Source organism: Diplotaxodon limnothrissa, linkage group LG17 (assembly GCF_057381915.1).
Source record: "Diplotaxodon limnothrissa isolate DT_005_m linkage group LG17, D_limnothrissa_male_GT1.1, whole genome shotgun sequence".
Lineage (NCBI taxonomy): Eukaryota > Metazoa > Chordata > Actinopteri > Cichliformes > Cichlidae > Diplotaxodon > Diplotaxodon limnothrissa.
In genome coordinates, this window is record NC_140612.1 from 40,859,840 (window position 1) to 40,877,055 (window position 17,216).

General features: G+C 43.9%; 1 protein-coding gene across 1 annotated transcript; it reads right to left on the bottom strand.

Annotated features, from left to right (window-relative positions):
* Positions 1–1,922: 1,922 nt before the first annotated feature.
* gtpbp3 (GTP binding protein 3, mitochondrial) lies at positions 1,923–16,967 on the bottom strand. Its single transcript, XM_085375791.1, has 11 exons — positions 16,693–16,967; positions 16,129–16,403; positions 14,801–14,887; positions 14,007–14,089; positions 12,623–12,742; positions 9,758–9,830; positions 8,978–9,121; positions 5,762–5,927; positions 3,112–3,227; positions 2,748–2,922; positions 1,923–2,534 (listed from the first exon to the last, which is right to left on the bottom strand). Exons 1-11 carry the CDS (start codon positions 16,755–16,757, stop codon positions 2,303–2,305), a joined length of 1,536 nt encoding a protein of 511 aa, XP_085231917.1. The 5' UTR covers positions 16,758–16,967; the 3' UTR covers positions 1,923–2,302.
* Between the last annotated feature and the right edge of the window lie 249 nt (positions 16,968–17,216).

The window sequence follows — 17,216 nt, forward strand, 5'->3', positions numbered from 1 at the left end:
TCGCTGAGCGACACATTCCTGTTTCACCAGTGATGCAATGGAGTGTGGAAGTCATCCCAGTACAATGAACTCACCGTCATGTTCAAGAAACCAGTCCGGGATGATCCGAGCTTTGTGACATGCCACCCCTGCAGACCTGTGGTCATAAAGGGACGGACGGTGCTCAGGTAGGCTGTGGTGTTTGGACAATGCTCATCTGATACTAAGGGGCACAAAGTGCGTTAAGACAATTTTGTGGATGTGGTCTGTAATAGTTCAGCAGCCCATTTAGCACCAACGATCACACCATGGTCAAAGTCACTTAAATCGCTTTTCTACACAAATCAATTTTATTTATACAGCCGTGCTTTATATTGTACAGTAGACCCTACAATAATACATACAGAGAAAAGCCCAACAATCATATGACCCCCTATGAGCAGCACTTTGGCGACAGTGGGAAGGAAAAACTCCCTTTTAACAGGAAGAAAACTTCAGCAGAACCAGGCTCAGGGAGGGGCGGGGCCATCTGCTGTGATTGGTTGGTGTGAGAGAAGGAAGACAGGATAAAGACCTGCTGTGGAAGAGAGACAGAGATTAATAACAGATATGATTCAGTGCAGAGAGGTCTGTTAATACATAGTGAGTGAAGAAGAAACACCCAGTGCATCATGGGAATCCCCCGGCAGCCTACGTCTGCTGCAGCATAACTAAGGGAGGATTCAGGGTCACCTGGTCCAGCCCTAACTATATGCTTTAGCAAAAAGGAAAGTTTGAAGCCTAATCTTGAAAGTAGAGATAGTGTCTGTCTCCTGAATCCAAACTGGAAGCTGGTTCCACAGAAGAGGGGCCTGAAAACTGAAGGCTCTGCCTCCCATTCTACTTTTAAATACTCTAGGAACAACAAGTAGGCCTGCAGAGCGAGAGCGAAGTGCTCTAATAGGCTGATATGGTACTACAAGGTCATTAAGATAAGATGGGGCCTGATTATTTAAGACCTTGTATGTGAGGAGCAGGATTTTGAATTCTGGATTTAACAGGAAGCCAAAACAGCAGAAAGTTAGAGGCCATCCAGGTCTTTATATCTTTAAGACATTCCTGCAGTCTAACTCATTGGTGTGTGTTATATTTGTTTATTATGTAATATGTAGTAATATGTTTTGAAAAGCTGTAAAAATCCCTTGATGTTTAATAGCATGAGGGAGGCTAATTTTGTACTGTTAACGAGTAGCTGATGGGTTTATATTATTCCATCCATCCATCCATTCACTTCCGCTTATCCTTTTCAGGGTCGCGGGGGGCGCTGGAGCCTATCCCAGCTGTCATAGGGCGAGAGGCGGGATACACCCTGGACAGGTCGCCAGTCTGTCGCAAGGCTAACACACAGGGACAGACAACCATTCACACCTAGTGACAATTTGGATTATCCAATTAACCTGTCCCCACAAGCTGCATGTCTTTGGACGGTGGGAGGAAGCCGGAGTACCCAGAGGGAACCCACGCAAACACGGGGAGAACATGCAAACTCCACACAGAAAGACCCCGGCCTGATGTTGGAATTGAACTCAGGACCTTCTTGCTGTGCGGCAACAGTGCTAACCACCGTGCACCGTGGTTTATATTATTATTTTTATTATTAGTGACTCAAAGAGGGCACCGAGTATTTTTAGTTCACTGTTTTATCTTCAGCAAAAAAACAAGAACGTAGCTTCTGTGTATCTTTAAAGAGAATTTTTATTTGTTACAAAAATACACACGATCTCATTTATTTAAGGGTCCAAAGTAACGTAACACAGCAACATGTAACAAAGCGACACAATCATTCTGATTAGTATTAGTTCTTTTTTGGAAAATAAATAAATGTAATAAAGGCGCAAAGTAAAAAAAATAAGTCATGTTCCTGCGGTACAAGTAAACACCCAAACCTTCAGTCCATGACCTTGCAGGTTATATTTGAAAGATCTGGGCTGTTGTGTTGCAGCCCAGGAGGCCGATCTTCAAAGGATTTCGACATCTATTTTCAAATTACGACTCAAGGCTTGCCAAACACTTGTTCGGTATATTGGGCCTTTGAGGCACCTGTCATCATGCTCAAACTATTTTGGCTGATAAAAAGCATCAACAGAAAACATTTTAGCGTCCTGGGAGCGCACGCGTTCAGCGGCCAAGAACACAGAGTTTTTTCTTTCAGCTGTGTGTCGACGCCTGGCTCAGCGCCCAGCGGTGTCCTTTCAGTCCTGTTTTCTGACACCGTGAGACTGCAGGAATGCGATTTTCCTCTCAGAGCAGCCGGCGATCGCATATCTGTCAGTTTTTCACTCTTTTATTTTCCAATGCAGAAGTCTTTGAAGATGATGTCCAGGATCTCCTCTGCGCCGACCCGTCCAGTGATCCGGCCCAGGCTGGTGACAGCTAAACGGACACCTTCGGCTGCCAGAGCGAGGTCAGTGTCACGGTACCGCTGATACTGAGCCAGAGCCGCCGCGCACCGCTGCAGGTGGGCCCGGTGGCGAGCCTGTGTCAGGGTGGGGGCACCGAACAGAGGGTCGCCACACCTACAGAGGAAGTTAATCAGCGAATGTGAAGAGCCTCTGGAGGAGAACTACAAAGATAAAGATGCACTGGGAAGACTGCCTTAACAAATAAACAGTTAAGATTGATCCCTGCCATCAGTTCAGTTTGTACAGCCATCTCACACATCCTGCAAGAGGACATTCAAATGAGACTTGGCCTTCGCACTGGGGCAACAAAACAAAACTCAAACTCACAGAGTCTTGACACTGCTGTGCAGCACTGTGAGGAAGGCCTTCAGTCCCTCGTTAGTCTGGCAGGAGATCAGACGGACAGCAGGGAGACCAGAGACACCCCTCAGCTCCGTGTCCAGCTTTTGTCTCTGCTTCTCAGGCAACAGATCGGCCTTATTCAACACCAGGAGACACCTGTCTGCAGGACATGATGTGGTAAGTTAACTTGACTGATCCTCATTTGTCTCTGCCTGGGGTTACCTCATGCACGTGTTTAAGACTCTAACTAACTAACTGCAGACAGCTACAGGCACCAAGGCTTTCTGTGAAAGTCAAACGTCTTTAAAATGCAGTCGGTGCATCAGTAGACAAACGCATGGCACGGTACCTGTGTCAGGCAGCACACTCCTCAGGTGCTCCCGCAGGAACGCCGCGGCTCGGTCTACCTCAGAGGGGAGATGAGCAGAGTCCACGACCACCAGCGTCAGATCTGCCTGCTCCACCCTGGAGAAACAGAGCAGCCTCCACTTTAGTCACAAACCCTCTGCTGACACTCGACCTGTAATGATGGCGTGGCAGGTATTTCTCATCACCGTGTGTGTTTCCATGGCTGAATGTGTTCTGGTAACCACAACAAGGACAGTCGTGAGTATTTCAGACGTGGATCCTGAAATGTGTTTATTTGAGGCAACTTTTCCACAACAGCGTAAAAATCGTAAGATGCAGTCAGGACACTTTATGGGCGATAGCTGAGGTCAAAAGGAAGGTGAAGGGCGAAAGTAGTTGTAGTCCAAACCAGGAGTACTGAGTAAAAATAATCTGGGGCCTCTTACTTCTTACTTTGACGATTTATGGTTCAGACCCCACCGACCATGACCTTCACATCTGTATCTTGCACTGTACACAGACGAACAAACACCGGCACTCAAAACTGCTTTTGTGGTGGTTTTTGTGCTACAGGTGGTTCCTCTAGGATAAAGTATAGCTCCTTTATGCTCTACAATCTATGGCAGTACTGTTGGGAAATACATCAAGCCCAAACACGTTTCCCACCACCTGTGCCCGCTCTTGGCTGCGCACCAAGATATCTCAGAGCAGAGACTGTTGTTCTGTTTCACAAACGAACTATAAGCTATAGCCCGGAAAAGCTGGCAGGGACATCCCATCACTCTAAATGGTATTCACGTGAAATACTGGTTCCTTGCATCCGTCTCACTGCGAGGTAGCAGCAGGAGTGGAGGCGGATGCTTGTACTTACCACGTCCTTCCTGTAGTGACCCAGGTCACGAGCCTTTCTCCTGCTCCCTGCAAAAGCAGTTTCCCACAGAACACAAACTGCCTGCCCTTCCTATAGAGCCACCAGGTCAGGCACATAACTTAAACAAGGAGTGAAGGGATGAGACTGCATTTGCACTGGAAATGGCATTCCTCTGGACACACCTGGATTTATACCAGCAGTGACAGCAAAGCTGATACTGTGCTCATTTTGGGAGTCGGGAGGTGACGAATAAGAAAAATACAGCGTAGTACTGTGAAGGCTGACACATGTATGAGGTTCAGTATTCACTTTACTCTATACCAGTGAGTACAGCCTGCAAGTATGAGGGTCCTTCTTTCACTGCAGGCCCCTTCATGTCCCACTGACTCACATACTAGCCACCCACCCATCCATCCATCCATCTGTTTATCCGTGCATCTGTACTTCATTCCATCCTTCCACCCATTCATCTGTCACTCCATCAGTCCCTCCACCCGTCCATCTGTCCTTCCATTCATCCATCTTAACTTCATATTCAGTTTAGGACAGCAGGGGGACCGAAGCCCACCTTTGCCCATCACAGGGCTCAGCTGTCTTTATGTGGTGTAGAAACATACACTGTTTATGTAAAGTTAATGTGAAAGCTTTAAGGTTTTAGCCCTTTCATTAGCTCGCACACTGAACTGACATTGAAACCTTGTTAGAATCAGCTACCTGAAGCCATCTGCCCGACTAGTTTACACAAGTTTGATCTGGTCTAATATATTTAAAAACCTGCTGTAGTCTAAATAAGCCTACTTCCTGCCGTCCTACCACCTCACCTCCCTAAAGAGGCACAAATGAGTCATAGATAATACCGTTCAGGATGTGTCCTTCATTTTTGGTTTAAGTACGCTGTGGCGCAGCCTGTGCTTGAGACCTTGATAACCTTGATCTCTTCTATGATTTCAGGTTTGTTTCCAATATTTCTAAAACTAATATTAGGGAGAAAGTCTGTCTTTAAATCAAACACACTCGGTGTGCAGATATTTTATTAACACTTGGCACTAACGACTCGGCTTTAGCTTCCGTTAACACTGTAGAGCCCAGCGCTATCTCGTTTGGCGGGCATACATGCACTGCAACCAGCTTTAAGTTATAATTGTCAAACAGAAGATTTTCTGTGTGCCTCACCTGCTTCCTCGGGGCTCCTACCAGCCTCTACTCTTGACCTGTTTCTTTATTCTCTGTGCTGTTTGCATGTTTCCTCTGTTTGCTATTTATTCCTCATGTCTTTACTAGTTTACCATTTCTATGTGGAACTTCTAAACTTGTTTTAAAGCCTTCGCGGCTCCATCACGGCGGATACTGTTTTCTATTTTTGAGTCCGACTGCAGAGATGTATGTGTTGTCATGCTGAATGGCCTGATACTGTATGTTCATCTCTCCTACACACGAAACTTCTCGACGGTACAACGAGGAAAGGGGACTCTTCGTTATGCAACCTCCTGAGAGTGTTTGCACTGTGTATTTATAACTAGCATCAATATAAACTCTGGGGTAGGACAGACATTACAGAAATGACTTATTTCTTCCTTTCTTTGTTTCCAGGGTCACTTCGCATTGGTCTGCAGGCCAATATGTTCTGTTAAATCATACATAATGCAGTACTTTGCAATAAATACTCACTTGCATTCCTGTCCTGTGCAAGTATTCGAACATCAGTCTTCATTTCTTTCTATTAACATGAAAGCAAAACAATGCAACAGAAGTCCAACTTTAAGAGGTTTCCATGCGCTACCTTTCCCGAGCGCGGCGGACGCCCTCTCTCTCCACCAGGTCCGAGCTGTCTCTGAGGCCAGCTGTGTCACTCAGGAGGACGGGGAACCCACCGAGGTCCAGAGCCGTCTCCACCACATCTCTGGTGGTGCCAGCAATGGGAGACACAATGGCTGCAGGTCTCTGACCTGGAATACAAAATGTTTTTAAATGTTAATGAATAAACTTGCCTGTCACAAAAAAACAAGCATTGTGTGCATTTCTCAAAGTAATAATTTGGTCATTTCATCACCTGCAATACAGCAGATCATTTATAACCAGAGAAATCTCCCGGGTCTAATAACGCTGACATATCTGTGCTTCTGGGTGTGAGCTCGAGCCACCGGAGCACGAATCATAGCAGGAAGGACTTTATCTGACATCTGTCAAATACACCGATCGCTCTGATACGAAGACATCCGAGCTTCAAGACCGGAGAGCTTACATTAAAAGGTTCGACATTATGTCAGGAAACATGTCCTCATATTACAAAACACCAAACATATACATAATTAGAGAGAAGCGGCACATTTAAACTCTACAGAAACGTATCTAACAAATGTGAAAATATTACTTAAATCTTAAATGTTTTTATTCTTTTAAGTGTTTATTCTACAGATTAGGGCTGCCACGATTACGTCGACGATTTTGATAGTCGACGACTAATTTAATAGTCGACGCGTCGTTTGAAGCTTTGTAAGATCCTGAAAGACGCAGGAATAAGTAGCAGGATTTAAGAGTGTAATAACGGACTGAAACAGAAGATGGCAGCACTGCATGTACAAGGATGCCAGCTGCCGAAGAAGAAGAAGCAGCAGCTGTGTCCCAGAATTCATAGCGCGGGCCAGCTCAGTTTCCAACAATGGAGGCAGCTAGTTAGTTTTAATATTACTCTTATTATTCTTTCTGGGTCACAAAATAAACATTTAACATATTTTCAGGCGAGAATGTAGCTGTGGAAACCTCAAATATCTGCCCAGTTTATCAAGACACCGCATATTTTCAAAAGCGCTCCGACGTTTTCGGAGACGTCTGTTACCCACTAGCTCGATAGTTAGCCGGGGGCAAGGCTAACTAGAGCCGTGAGAACACCGGACTCCCGGCAAATCGTTTTCAAACCCACCGCCGTCTTTCGCTACTCAGGTTAAACATGATATATGAGTCACTTAGATAACTTAAAATGTTATTGTTTGGCTTTTTTTTAGTATTTTATTTGTTCCTGAGTAAATCGGTTTGGCTGAGATTAAAGTTATAGTTCTTACACAGCTGAATAAACGTCAAGCAGACAGCTGATTATCAGAAGTGTGAGATGCTCAAGAATATACTCCGGTGTCCTGTTATAGTTTAGATAGCAAGGAGTTTATTAAACTCCACCGAAACAATCTGCAAATTTCATTAAAATTTAATAAACTATCATCTTGTCTTTATTTTTAGTTAGCACAGACCTTAAACAGTTAAAGCTGTAAGCTAATGATAGTTATATAAGAGCAGATGCTGCTGGTGCAATAAGCTGTAGTTTTACGTCCAATGGATGATGATCTGATTAGTCGACTAATCGCAAAAAATAATCGGTGACTAGTCGACTATCAAAATAATCGTTTGTGGCAGCCCTACTACAGATTGACTCCACTGTCACCTGAAGCACCAGCACAAGCGTAAAACAGAGATAAAGGTTCCCGTCTTTCATACAAAAATCTGGGATGAAAAACAGAAGTTAAAAACTTTCACCTTTTGATTAGACGAAAGGTGAAAGTTTTGTCTAATCAAAAACTAGAACAAACTCTTTGACTTAAGCTGCAGCGTAAAGGTGTGAAAGCTCTCAGGTGCATTTATGTTTCCATCCAGACTCCTTTCATTATTATTCTTTCACATTTAGTGAAGAATATGAAGGATTGAACTGAAGGAACTGGGCACAAAGGTAAGTCACCAACTCTTTATCCAACCAAATATGAAACATGGTCACAATCTCCTCTTTGGTTCTGAATCAGGGCTGAGCATCGACTTCTATGTATAAAAACAAAGCTGACACTTCATCAGAGCTGTAACTTTGTGTGACTGAGGATAAAACACAGGCCTGGCTTTTTATAGCAGATGACCTTAAAAATATTCTGCAGTAAATCAAAAACTGAAGAAAACCATGAATCAACATGTGAACGTTACCTGATGCTGCTGAGGTGAAGCAAAGTTACAGAGGCAGAATTTTAAAAAGTTTACATTTCCTCTGGATTGAACAGCAGAAATGAGGCCGACAGCTCTGAACACAACAGCCGACTTGTGCGTAATAATCAGTGAATAATGCAGAAAGCAGAGATTTTGATGGTAAACTGGTCTCCGAGTACACTGAGAGAGAGAGCTGTGCAGGAAGTGAGACTTTTATCGTGGTGGAAACAAAACAGCCAAAGTCAGAGAGATTAATGACGAGAAGTTTTCATCTTCTTTTGCTGCTTCAGTCAGTTTTGGTCAGAGTGACGAAACCTGCAGCTTCAGAATCTGAGACGTCGACTTTCAGCCCCGACGGCGTGTCCGTGCTGTCGGGTGAACGGTCCACACTCGTGTTTGCATCCTTGTGTGGATCCGTGTAGCTGCCCTCATTTGCTGTTTTAAATCGTTTTGTGAGCTTTAACCTGAGATTCTGGCGTTTCTGGTAAAATACATTTAATGAATCGATATCGCTTCATTCAAACTAAAAATGATTTGAATCAGGAAATCGATATTTAAACCCAGCCCAAGTCTGAATTATGGTTTTAAATATATCACCATGCTGATGTCACAGTGAAGCTGAACGTTGACTTCTGGATATAAAATGTAACCAAGCTGTCCACGTTTTCATTCACAAACATGTTCACTGTGGTCTCAGTGACGCTGGGCCGTGATCGGCTCGTCTCTGACTCCACGTTGGTGTTTGCACCAAATGTGCTGCGATTCCCTAAAGTCGTTCCTGATGCTGCACTGGATGAGCCGGATCGATCCATCAGAAACTTTTGCACTTTTCAAACAGATGCTAAAAACTTCTGATGAGAAGGAAAAACCAGGTTTCTTGTGCTTGATGGGACGCAGCACAGACTTCCTCTGACTTCTGAGATGACAGATATCTTTTTCCCTGATTCGCCATCAAAATATATATTAAAAATATTCTTTGTACATTATAATTTGATCCTTTGGCTGTATGTGAGGGTGTGTCCGACTCCGGCTCTCTTACAGAGTTTGTTAAGAAGGCTACTTTTTCCTGCATTCGTAGCTCCCGCGATCACCACCTGGACCCCGCTGCGAAGCCGCTCGCCCCGTCTCTCGTCCTTCAGGTGTCGCTCAATCTCCGCTTGCAGATCACTTACTGACACGTCCACTATGAGGGGATCAGCACAGACACAGAGGCATTATAAAATACATTGCTGTCCTCTTTTTCCTTAAAACTCTTCGAACTCTTCGATGGACAAAGTACTTCACTCAAATTTTGGCCACTTTGAAGGTAAAAATGAACACGATGTCAGATAAATCTTTGCAGGTGGAAAAGCAAAGTATTTATACCACCTTTCCTATTTTTGAAAGTCTATTATTAAGTCTATTATTATTTTCCGCTCTGTGGCATGAGCCAACATTAGTCACCACCAAAACAAACACCCGTTCCCAGGCTTTGTGCTCAAATCTCAAAACATTTGAGACTTATGAAAGAATCTGGCAGTGCCAGACGACCGGCGACACTCACAGGGGAGGTCGCTCCCTCTCAGGTCTGCTGAGAGGATAGGAAACCCAGTCGGGCCGCTGACGGCACTCTTCCTGGGAGTAGGCTTGTTTTTGAAATGCCTCAACTCCCCTTCTGGCCGTCCTCTCAACACATCCTAAGAAAATGACCCTCGGAAAAATTGCCACTTAGAGCTCATAACAGGAAGAACAGTCGGACTCCTCTCTCCCTTTAACCCCTTTAAACCCCAAAGCATGACTGCCCTGATGCTGTTTCGCAAAGGTCAAAGTGCACAGGTACCTCGGTTCAAGACCCCGTCCTCAATGAGCTCATCCTCGCTGAAGTCTATGAAGGCCTCGACGTGGGCCAAACACTGTGAAGACACAGGGAGGGGAGGGGTGAAATCAGGGAGCTAAAGCTCAGCTCCTTCAATGACTTAAGCATAACATTTCTGGAGGAGTCTTACAAAAATGAAGCTACTTTTTCTATTTTTACTGCAAAGCTTATTTACATGAAATGTGACACCAGGCCAGAAAAATACACGACAGAGAGCCGGAGACTCGTGAACAGCAGGTCGCTGTGCCTGCAGTGATGTCATTCAGAAACAAGCCTGTAAGTCACTGATATCACTCAATGTTTGTCCTCTAAGTTCAGTTTCAAGGTAAAAGCAAGAAGAAGCTCTCTCCTTTTGAGCCGTCCAGTTATTCACGTCACTTATCTGCAGATATGAACATAAATCCCTTTTGCTGAGTCTTTCTGTAGGTTTGCTTCACTGCCAGATTTAAGCTCAGGAATAGCTCTGTATAGAGAAAAGCTTCAGCATTTCCACCAAGATCAGTATCTTCACTGACACTGTGGAACATAAACACAATAGCGGTATAGCTCCAGAAAAACAGGAAGCATCAGATTCCCATAGTTGAATCAATTTCTAAATGTGGGAAACCTATGGTTAAAAAAGCCGCATTGTTTAGTGTCAAATGCAGGTTTGACCTCCACCAACATGAACATATAGGATACTTTTTTATTAGCAATCTTCTCAGAAATGCGCGTCCAAAATAAAGCCGTGTTTTAAAAGCTTCTGGGAACCGAGCTCAGCAGCTGCCAACAAGCAAATTAAGAAGGTTTTCTCAGGGGAGAACACCTGGTCAGGTCTGGTGCCAAAGTATTGAAAGACCAACGTTTTATGCTTTTCAAAACAGGTCAGAGTACAAAAGGGCTTGGCCCACATCCAGCGAGTTCAAGTGTTCATCCGCAGTCAGCGACCTTCTCCTGTGAGCTGCCTCCGCAAAACACCAACAAAAACCACAATCAGGTCAGGATTACACAAACGCACAGCAACGCACGGCAACACGTCAGCGTCCTTTAACTTTGGGCCTGACTCACAATGACTTCTTTATCATTTTGGACTGCATGCATCAACTCAACCACAAATGAACACCGTTGCTTTTTAAATCTTTAGAAATAATAAAGCAAAATAAGGCACCGAGCTACAGTATCGGAGCAAAAACGGTCTAACCTGGGATTTAAATTTGCGTTCATTTCTCCCAACCTGAGCTACACCTACTGATTTATGACACACACAGGATACTTCACACAGATAAGAAGAACAATACCGCTGCACGTACTGTATCATGCTTTTATTCGACCGTGGTCATTTTCAGATAAACGTTAGCCATGCTTCAGACGTTCAGTAAACACTGCAGCAGGTTTTAACCACTTTTCTAAAACGACAGTTGTCAGAAACAGATGTGCCGCTTTGTCTGCTCACTAATATCACACTTTTCCTCAGGAAATAAAAATCTTAACACAGGTCTGATGCCACGAATGCTAAAAATTACAGTTTTTTTATTTTTCTCTGGAAAGTGAATCACATCACTGATCCGAGGAAACGCTGCCGTTACTCACTCGACCGCTGCTGACTCTCCTGTCTGAGCATTTTATCCATATCTGTGAGAAAAGTTCAATCATTTAAAAAAGTTATTAAGACTTTAGAAACCTTCTGTTTAACTGTTACGCTGGCTGATTGGATTCATATGATTTTCTTTTAATTCCATGTCTGCGAGGTCAAACTGAACTGACTTTAATATTTTAAAAGTACTTTGTGTACATGTGCCCTGGAAAGACTATCACTTTGAATCCAAGCATTGAACAGAAACACACGGACTGCAGCAACTTGAAAACAGGAAGCCTCAGACTCCCATAGGTTGCTGCATCAACACTGCAGTCTTGGAGGTACAAAAATGCATTGTGTTGGTGCGAAGCAAGTGAATCCCGACCTACAGCACAGTCCGGACAGGTTCTTTCCTGAGTTTCTTCTGGGAAAACTCCAGAAGTTCCCCTCGTTTCAGGTGCCAAGCTAACTCGGAATGAGTTAAAACAGATGCTTTCTGTTTGTGCAGAGACGCGAGGAGGAGAGACCGGGTGTCAAAGCTGCTGCGTCCAGTCCAGCTGAAGACCGGAGCAAGTTTAGGATTTTCTTGTAGGCGGCAGAATTCCTGGTTTCAGCTCCAGACCATCACACGACCACCACCAGGTTTGACTGAATCGCCGCGTCAGTTTTTCAATTCAATGCAATTCAGCTTTATTTATACAGGCGCCTCAACGTGCTTTATATTGTAAGGTAGACCCTACAATAATACACACAGAGGAAAACCCAACAACATCAGAGCAAGCACTTTGGCGACAGTGGGAAGGAAAAACTCCCTTTTAACAGGAAGAAACCTCCAGCAGAACCAGGCTCAGGGAGGGGCGGAGCCATCTGCTGTGATTGGCTGGGGCGACGTGGATGACCTCAAATACTCCAAAAAGTCCAGCTTTTGACTCATCAGGATAGGTCCTCAATTTATTTTCCCACATGAGCCCCGCAGCTCTCTAGATGTTCTTCCTCCTGGATGAGTCGTCGATGTGAGTAATTTTGGTCGGCCGGTCACTCCTGGGTTGTTCCCCGCAGCTGAAAGACGATGCTCTGCGACTCTTTCCAAGCTGACTTTGTTTCTCAGCAGTTTCTCTTTCAGATCTTTTATACTACTTCATTTTCTCTCGATTCAGCAGGTCCGGCAGGTGTAAATGAATTAAATATGTATGTGTGACACAGAAATAACTAAAACATCATGAAAACGGGCAAATACTTCTTCAAACCAGCTGCTTTTCTACCAGAGGACGTACCCGTTTCAGTCTGTCGCTCCAGTCCTGATACAGGCGTCCCAGTTCGCCTGACATCTGTCTAAGAGCCTGCCTCCTCTGGGCCTCTGTCTCTGCGTGGATCAGATCCCCAAGCCCCTCCACCTATGAATCACACACCATATGTTACATATATCCTTATACTGGAATGTTTAATGTGTACACATCCTTTCTGTCTCCTGTCATAACAAACGTTTCTCCCAAAAAGTTTAAAATAAAGTGAAAAATTCAATAATTTCCAAATCATTCAAAGAGTATTTAAACACAACATATCAAATGTTAAAAGTTAGAAATGTCATTGTTATTATTTTTTAACATAACACAACATAACTAATAATTTTTTGGTTTTGATGAAGCCGACATCTTTCACAAACTGCAGGAGTTTTAGGGTATAAAATACTGGGAACACCCAGCGCTTCCCCTCAGCCTCCCAGCAGACATCCCTGTGCTAGCAACAGTTTCACAATCCTACATTGACCTGTTTTCAAGTTATCGCAGTCACTGGATTTTCAGGAAACTTGCCCTCTGACCTTTGACCTTTTGGTCGAAGACACTGAACTCGTCTGACCCCCCCCCCCCCCCCCCACTCAGCCCTTTCTGGCTGAGGCGTATATAAATATATGTAATGCAGCCCATTGAATACGCAGATGTGGGTCTTCAGGCCTGTTCAGCACCCAGAGTCTGGCTGCTGGGATACGTGCAGAACCCATTTTGGCGCCCACGATTTCCAAAAAACATATCTGCAAACTTTAACGTGTCCCATCATCTTTTCCAACACGAATTTTAAAATGAATTGTGTTCACTGACAACAGTTTTCAGAAGTGGTGCGGGCTGTTTCATCAAGTGTTTTTCCCTTATTATGTCCATTAGGTGTTATCTACAGGAAAGTGCATCCTGCTGCTGTTTAGAGAGGGATGTCGCTGCCTCAGCTTAGACACTGATGCCAAATTCCTTTCAGCACCAATAAAACTCATCTTATCTGAAAGTCCTGCGAGCGTTTGGCTCATCTGCTATTTTACTTTTCCTCTCAAAACAGTCCGTTAAAAACTTTATTAAATTGTTCGTACGTGTTATTCATATCCAATGTCCTGTGTGAGGTTAATATATTAGTTTTTATGCTTCACAGAAAATCCAAACAGACTTTTATTAATGCTTCAGGCTGTATATTAAAAAAAACATCTACAGAGGCCCAGTTGTTGCATTAATGTGGGAATATCAGACAACTCAATGAAATAAAATCGCCAAAGGGCAAAATACGCAAAAGGAGAAGTTGTCCCTGTTTACATTTCATGCATATGAAATCCCCGAACAGCCGCTATAATAACTCTAGATGCACAACAATGTGTTTTACACATTCCTCTCCACTCGCCTCCGTTAAACCGAGTTTCCCTGCTTGAAAAGCTCTCCGCGTGAACTCCCCCGCTTCGGCCGGCCTCAAGCCAGGCACGCTTCCTGAAAAACACACGTAAACACAAATATGAAGAAATGTATGAGACGTGTGCGCACACAATGCACACACTGAGGACAAAACATAAGGTCAATGACTCACGCAGAGAGCAAAAACAGGCACAACTACAGGTTAAGTAGGTTCATTGTTTTCTCAGACACTTTGCAAATCTCATCAGGAGAGACAATAGTGAGTGCAAAACCAAACGTGGGTCACCGTCTCCTGATTACAGACATTTTACTCGACTGATCTCACCGACACGCTCGGTGTTTTTGGTTTCCAAATGAAGGCAACAATTTTATGTGAATGAACCTTGAAAACAAAGGTAATGTAATATTAAATATTCCTCCCTGCTTAGAAAAAAACACCTTACAGCACATAAACTCTCTGCTTTGTACAATGCTGCCCCCTGGGAGGTCAACAGGAGAAAAACATCAAGCACAGGAGGACTGTCACGCTTGCCACAGCGCATATTAAAAGTATCTCAGACGCGGCGATGCATGCGTCAGTTCTCTGTTTTAAGTCGCAGTGATGGATGGCTGCCTGACTCCAACAGATATCGTACTTACGGAGGCTTAGAGCTCAGGAAGCTACAAAGACTCAAACTTCAAAACGCTCTTCAAAGGGACGGCTGCATCTCAAGTCTGGATATGTTTGCTTGTCACATTGAATTATATCAAGTTTTTTAAAACATTATACTGAGAATCACATCTTACCAAGAGCCTGTAAGACAGCAGTAACGACAGCGGGACCTCCGTGGATATGGAACTCCACGCTATCTTCTCCGGAGAAACTACGAGGAGCTGATGAAACAAACAAAGGAATAACAACACTCTGTGCATCCTTTAGTTATTTAAATATGTAAAGAGAACTGAAGTGAATAACGGGCAGGACGTGAGATGCTGGAAAGATTTATTACTGGTTTTAGATCAAACACAGCAGCTATGGTTGTGGGTTAGTGAGAAATGACGTGGTTTTACCAAACTCTGTCATGTTGTTTAGAGAATGTGTCCCACCGTTAAAGCAGCCACCGCTCTATTTCCACCGTTTAGCCTCTACACGCTATTTCCAAACAATGCAGTGAAAAACCTTATTTCACGAGTGGAAAACATTCGAGGCAGATGCTCCACTTCTCAGGCGTAGACCTTCCACCAAAGTCAGTCCAAGCTCAGGTCGTGTTCAGAGAAATGGGGGAAAAAACTAAACAAAGAACTACGTCTCAGACTCAGTTAGCATGTTTTGTTTGCATGGCTGCATCTGCCAAACACAAGCCTTCTGCGACAATGTGCTTTAGGCAGATGAGACCAACAGCATCTTAGCACAAATACTTCAGCACAGTGATGGAGTGATGAAGGTTTGGGCTTGTTTTACAGCCTTGTGGCTTAATAAATAGCCACAAACAATCAGTGAACTGAAGCACATTTGAAAAGAAGAGTGAGCCTATAATCCTCCACAACAATACTTCAAGCTATTGCTGCTAAATGGGGTTCTACCAGTTCCTGAATCATGGAGCGTAGTTAGTTTTTCACACACTGCTTCTATATTTTGGCTTAGCATCCCAACCCCACCCACCCTCTCCTCTTGTTGGTACCCAGGACTTAGAAGAAACTGCTGATCCTCTTTGAGGCCTTTCCCAAACCGCAGCATCAATCAAGATCTTTGCTCGCTCCATCCATCATCCTGTTTCAATAAGCACTGTTTAATCAGAACTAAGGTGTGGTCCCTGCCTGAGGAATAACAACACTGTGTAATACATCATAAGGCATTATTCATCTCAGGTTGTATTTACCTACTTTTATTGCCTGGCAAACACTACATCGTTTTTATATTGTGTGCTGATATGTAAAACAATAACACTGGCTGAGGGAATACTTCCTTGTTATCATAATTAAGTACGAGTCTGTCTACATATCTGGGACATGCTGATAAACCTTTGGACATGGATGTAACTTATGTGCTTCTAAACAAAAACATATCCACATCCTCATATTCTCAGACAAAAACAGAGAAGAACAAAATGTTAGAACGGTCCAGTGGAACTGACCTGGAAACCACAGGACGAGCCCACGGTCCAGCACTTCTGTGGAGCGGGGGTCTGTGATGCTGCGTAACAGGGCGGTGCGTGGAGGGGGCAGACGCTGCGTGAACCCAGCCATACACCTCAGGGCTGTAGCTGAGGCGGGACCGCTGACACGTACCACTGCCACCCCGCACCTGCCGTGCCCGGACGACAGCGCAAAGATGGTGTCAGCATCAGCCAGTGCAGCTGGGGCTCCATCACAGGTAGAGGAGAAGAGCCTGTAGGGTGGAGCTCCACGGCTGGAAATAAGAAAATGACTGATTCATACTATAACATATTCTACATCTTGTTTTCAGTTATTATATCTCTATTATATTATTTAAACTCAAAATCAAAGTTATAAATGAGCACTTAAATAAACAACACTGAAAGTTAAGTCAGTGTAACAACAAGCATTAAACTTGAGTGGGTAAATAATGAAAAGTGCCCAAAGAAATCTATATTTTAATAGCACTATTTTGCTTCTGTGAATGCAGCCATAAAAATAAAGACATGAATTTGACATAGAGGCCGGGAAACAGAACGAACCTCATCCTGACTGTGTGCACAGCAGCTCTCCATATCCCACCACACACGGGCCGCAGCGGCAGCATCAGTATGAGACACCAAACGTTTCATTTATTTGCCGCTTCTCCTACAGACCAACACCCAACACATTATTTCCACTTTGCTTCTTTTCAGTTAACGTCGGAGTGTCTGTGAAGCTAATGTTAGCTGCCAAATCCGGACATTCACTCTTTTGCGTCTTATCTTATGTTATATTAAAGTATAATTTACACACTCATCCCACTCGTGACTTTTCCTTCCCATCTTTCAGTCACATTTATGTAGCTCCTCCCACTCTTGATTTCGATTGGTTAGCGTTTCTCACAACGACAGCAGATTAAGCACTCCCGTTTGTTCGACGCTTGTCAATCCATCTAAAGCCACGCCCATCGTACGCTGAAAATTCGGTCCGTGTGACTATTTCAAATATGATCGTTCCGGGATCAAAGGTCTGATTTTCAGCCTTTTTTGTTGTTTTATATCACGTTAAACAAATACATCCATTT

Coding starts and splice junctions, on each gene's coding strand:
- gtpbp3 (XM_085375791.1), bottom strand. CDS start 16,757: ATGCTGCCGCTGCGGCCCGTGTGTGGTGGGATATGGAGAGCTGCTGTG. Junction 3,228..5,761: donor GTCCGCCGCGCTCGGGAAAG/GTAGCGCATGGA, acceptor CTGTTTCTCCAG/GGTGGAGCAGGCAGATCTGA. Junction 2,923..3,111: donor GAGTGTGCTGCCTGACACAG/GTACCGTGCCAT, acceptor CATGTCCTGCAG/ACAGGTGTCTCCTGGTGTTG.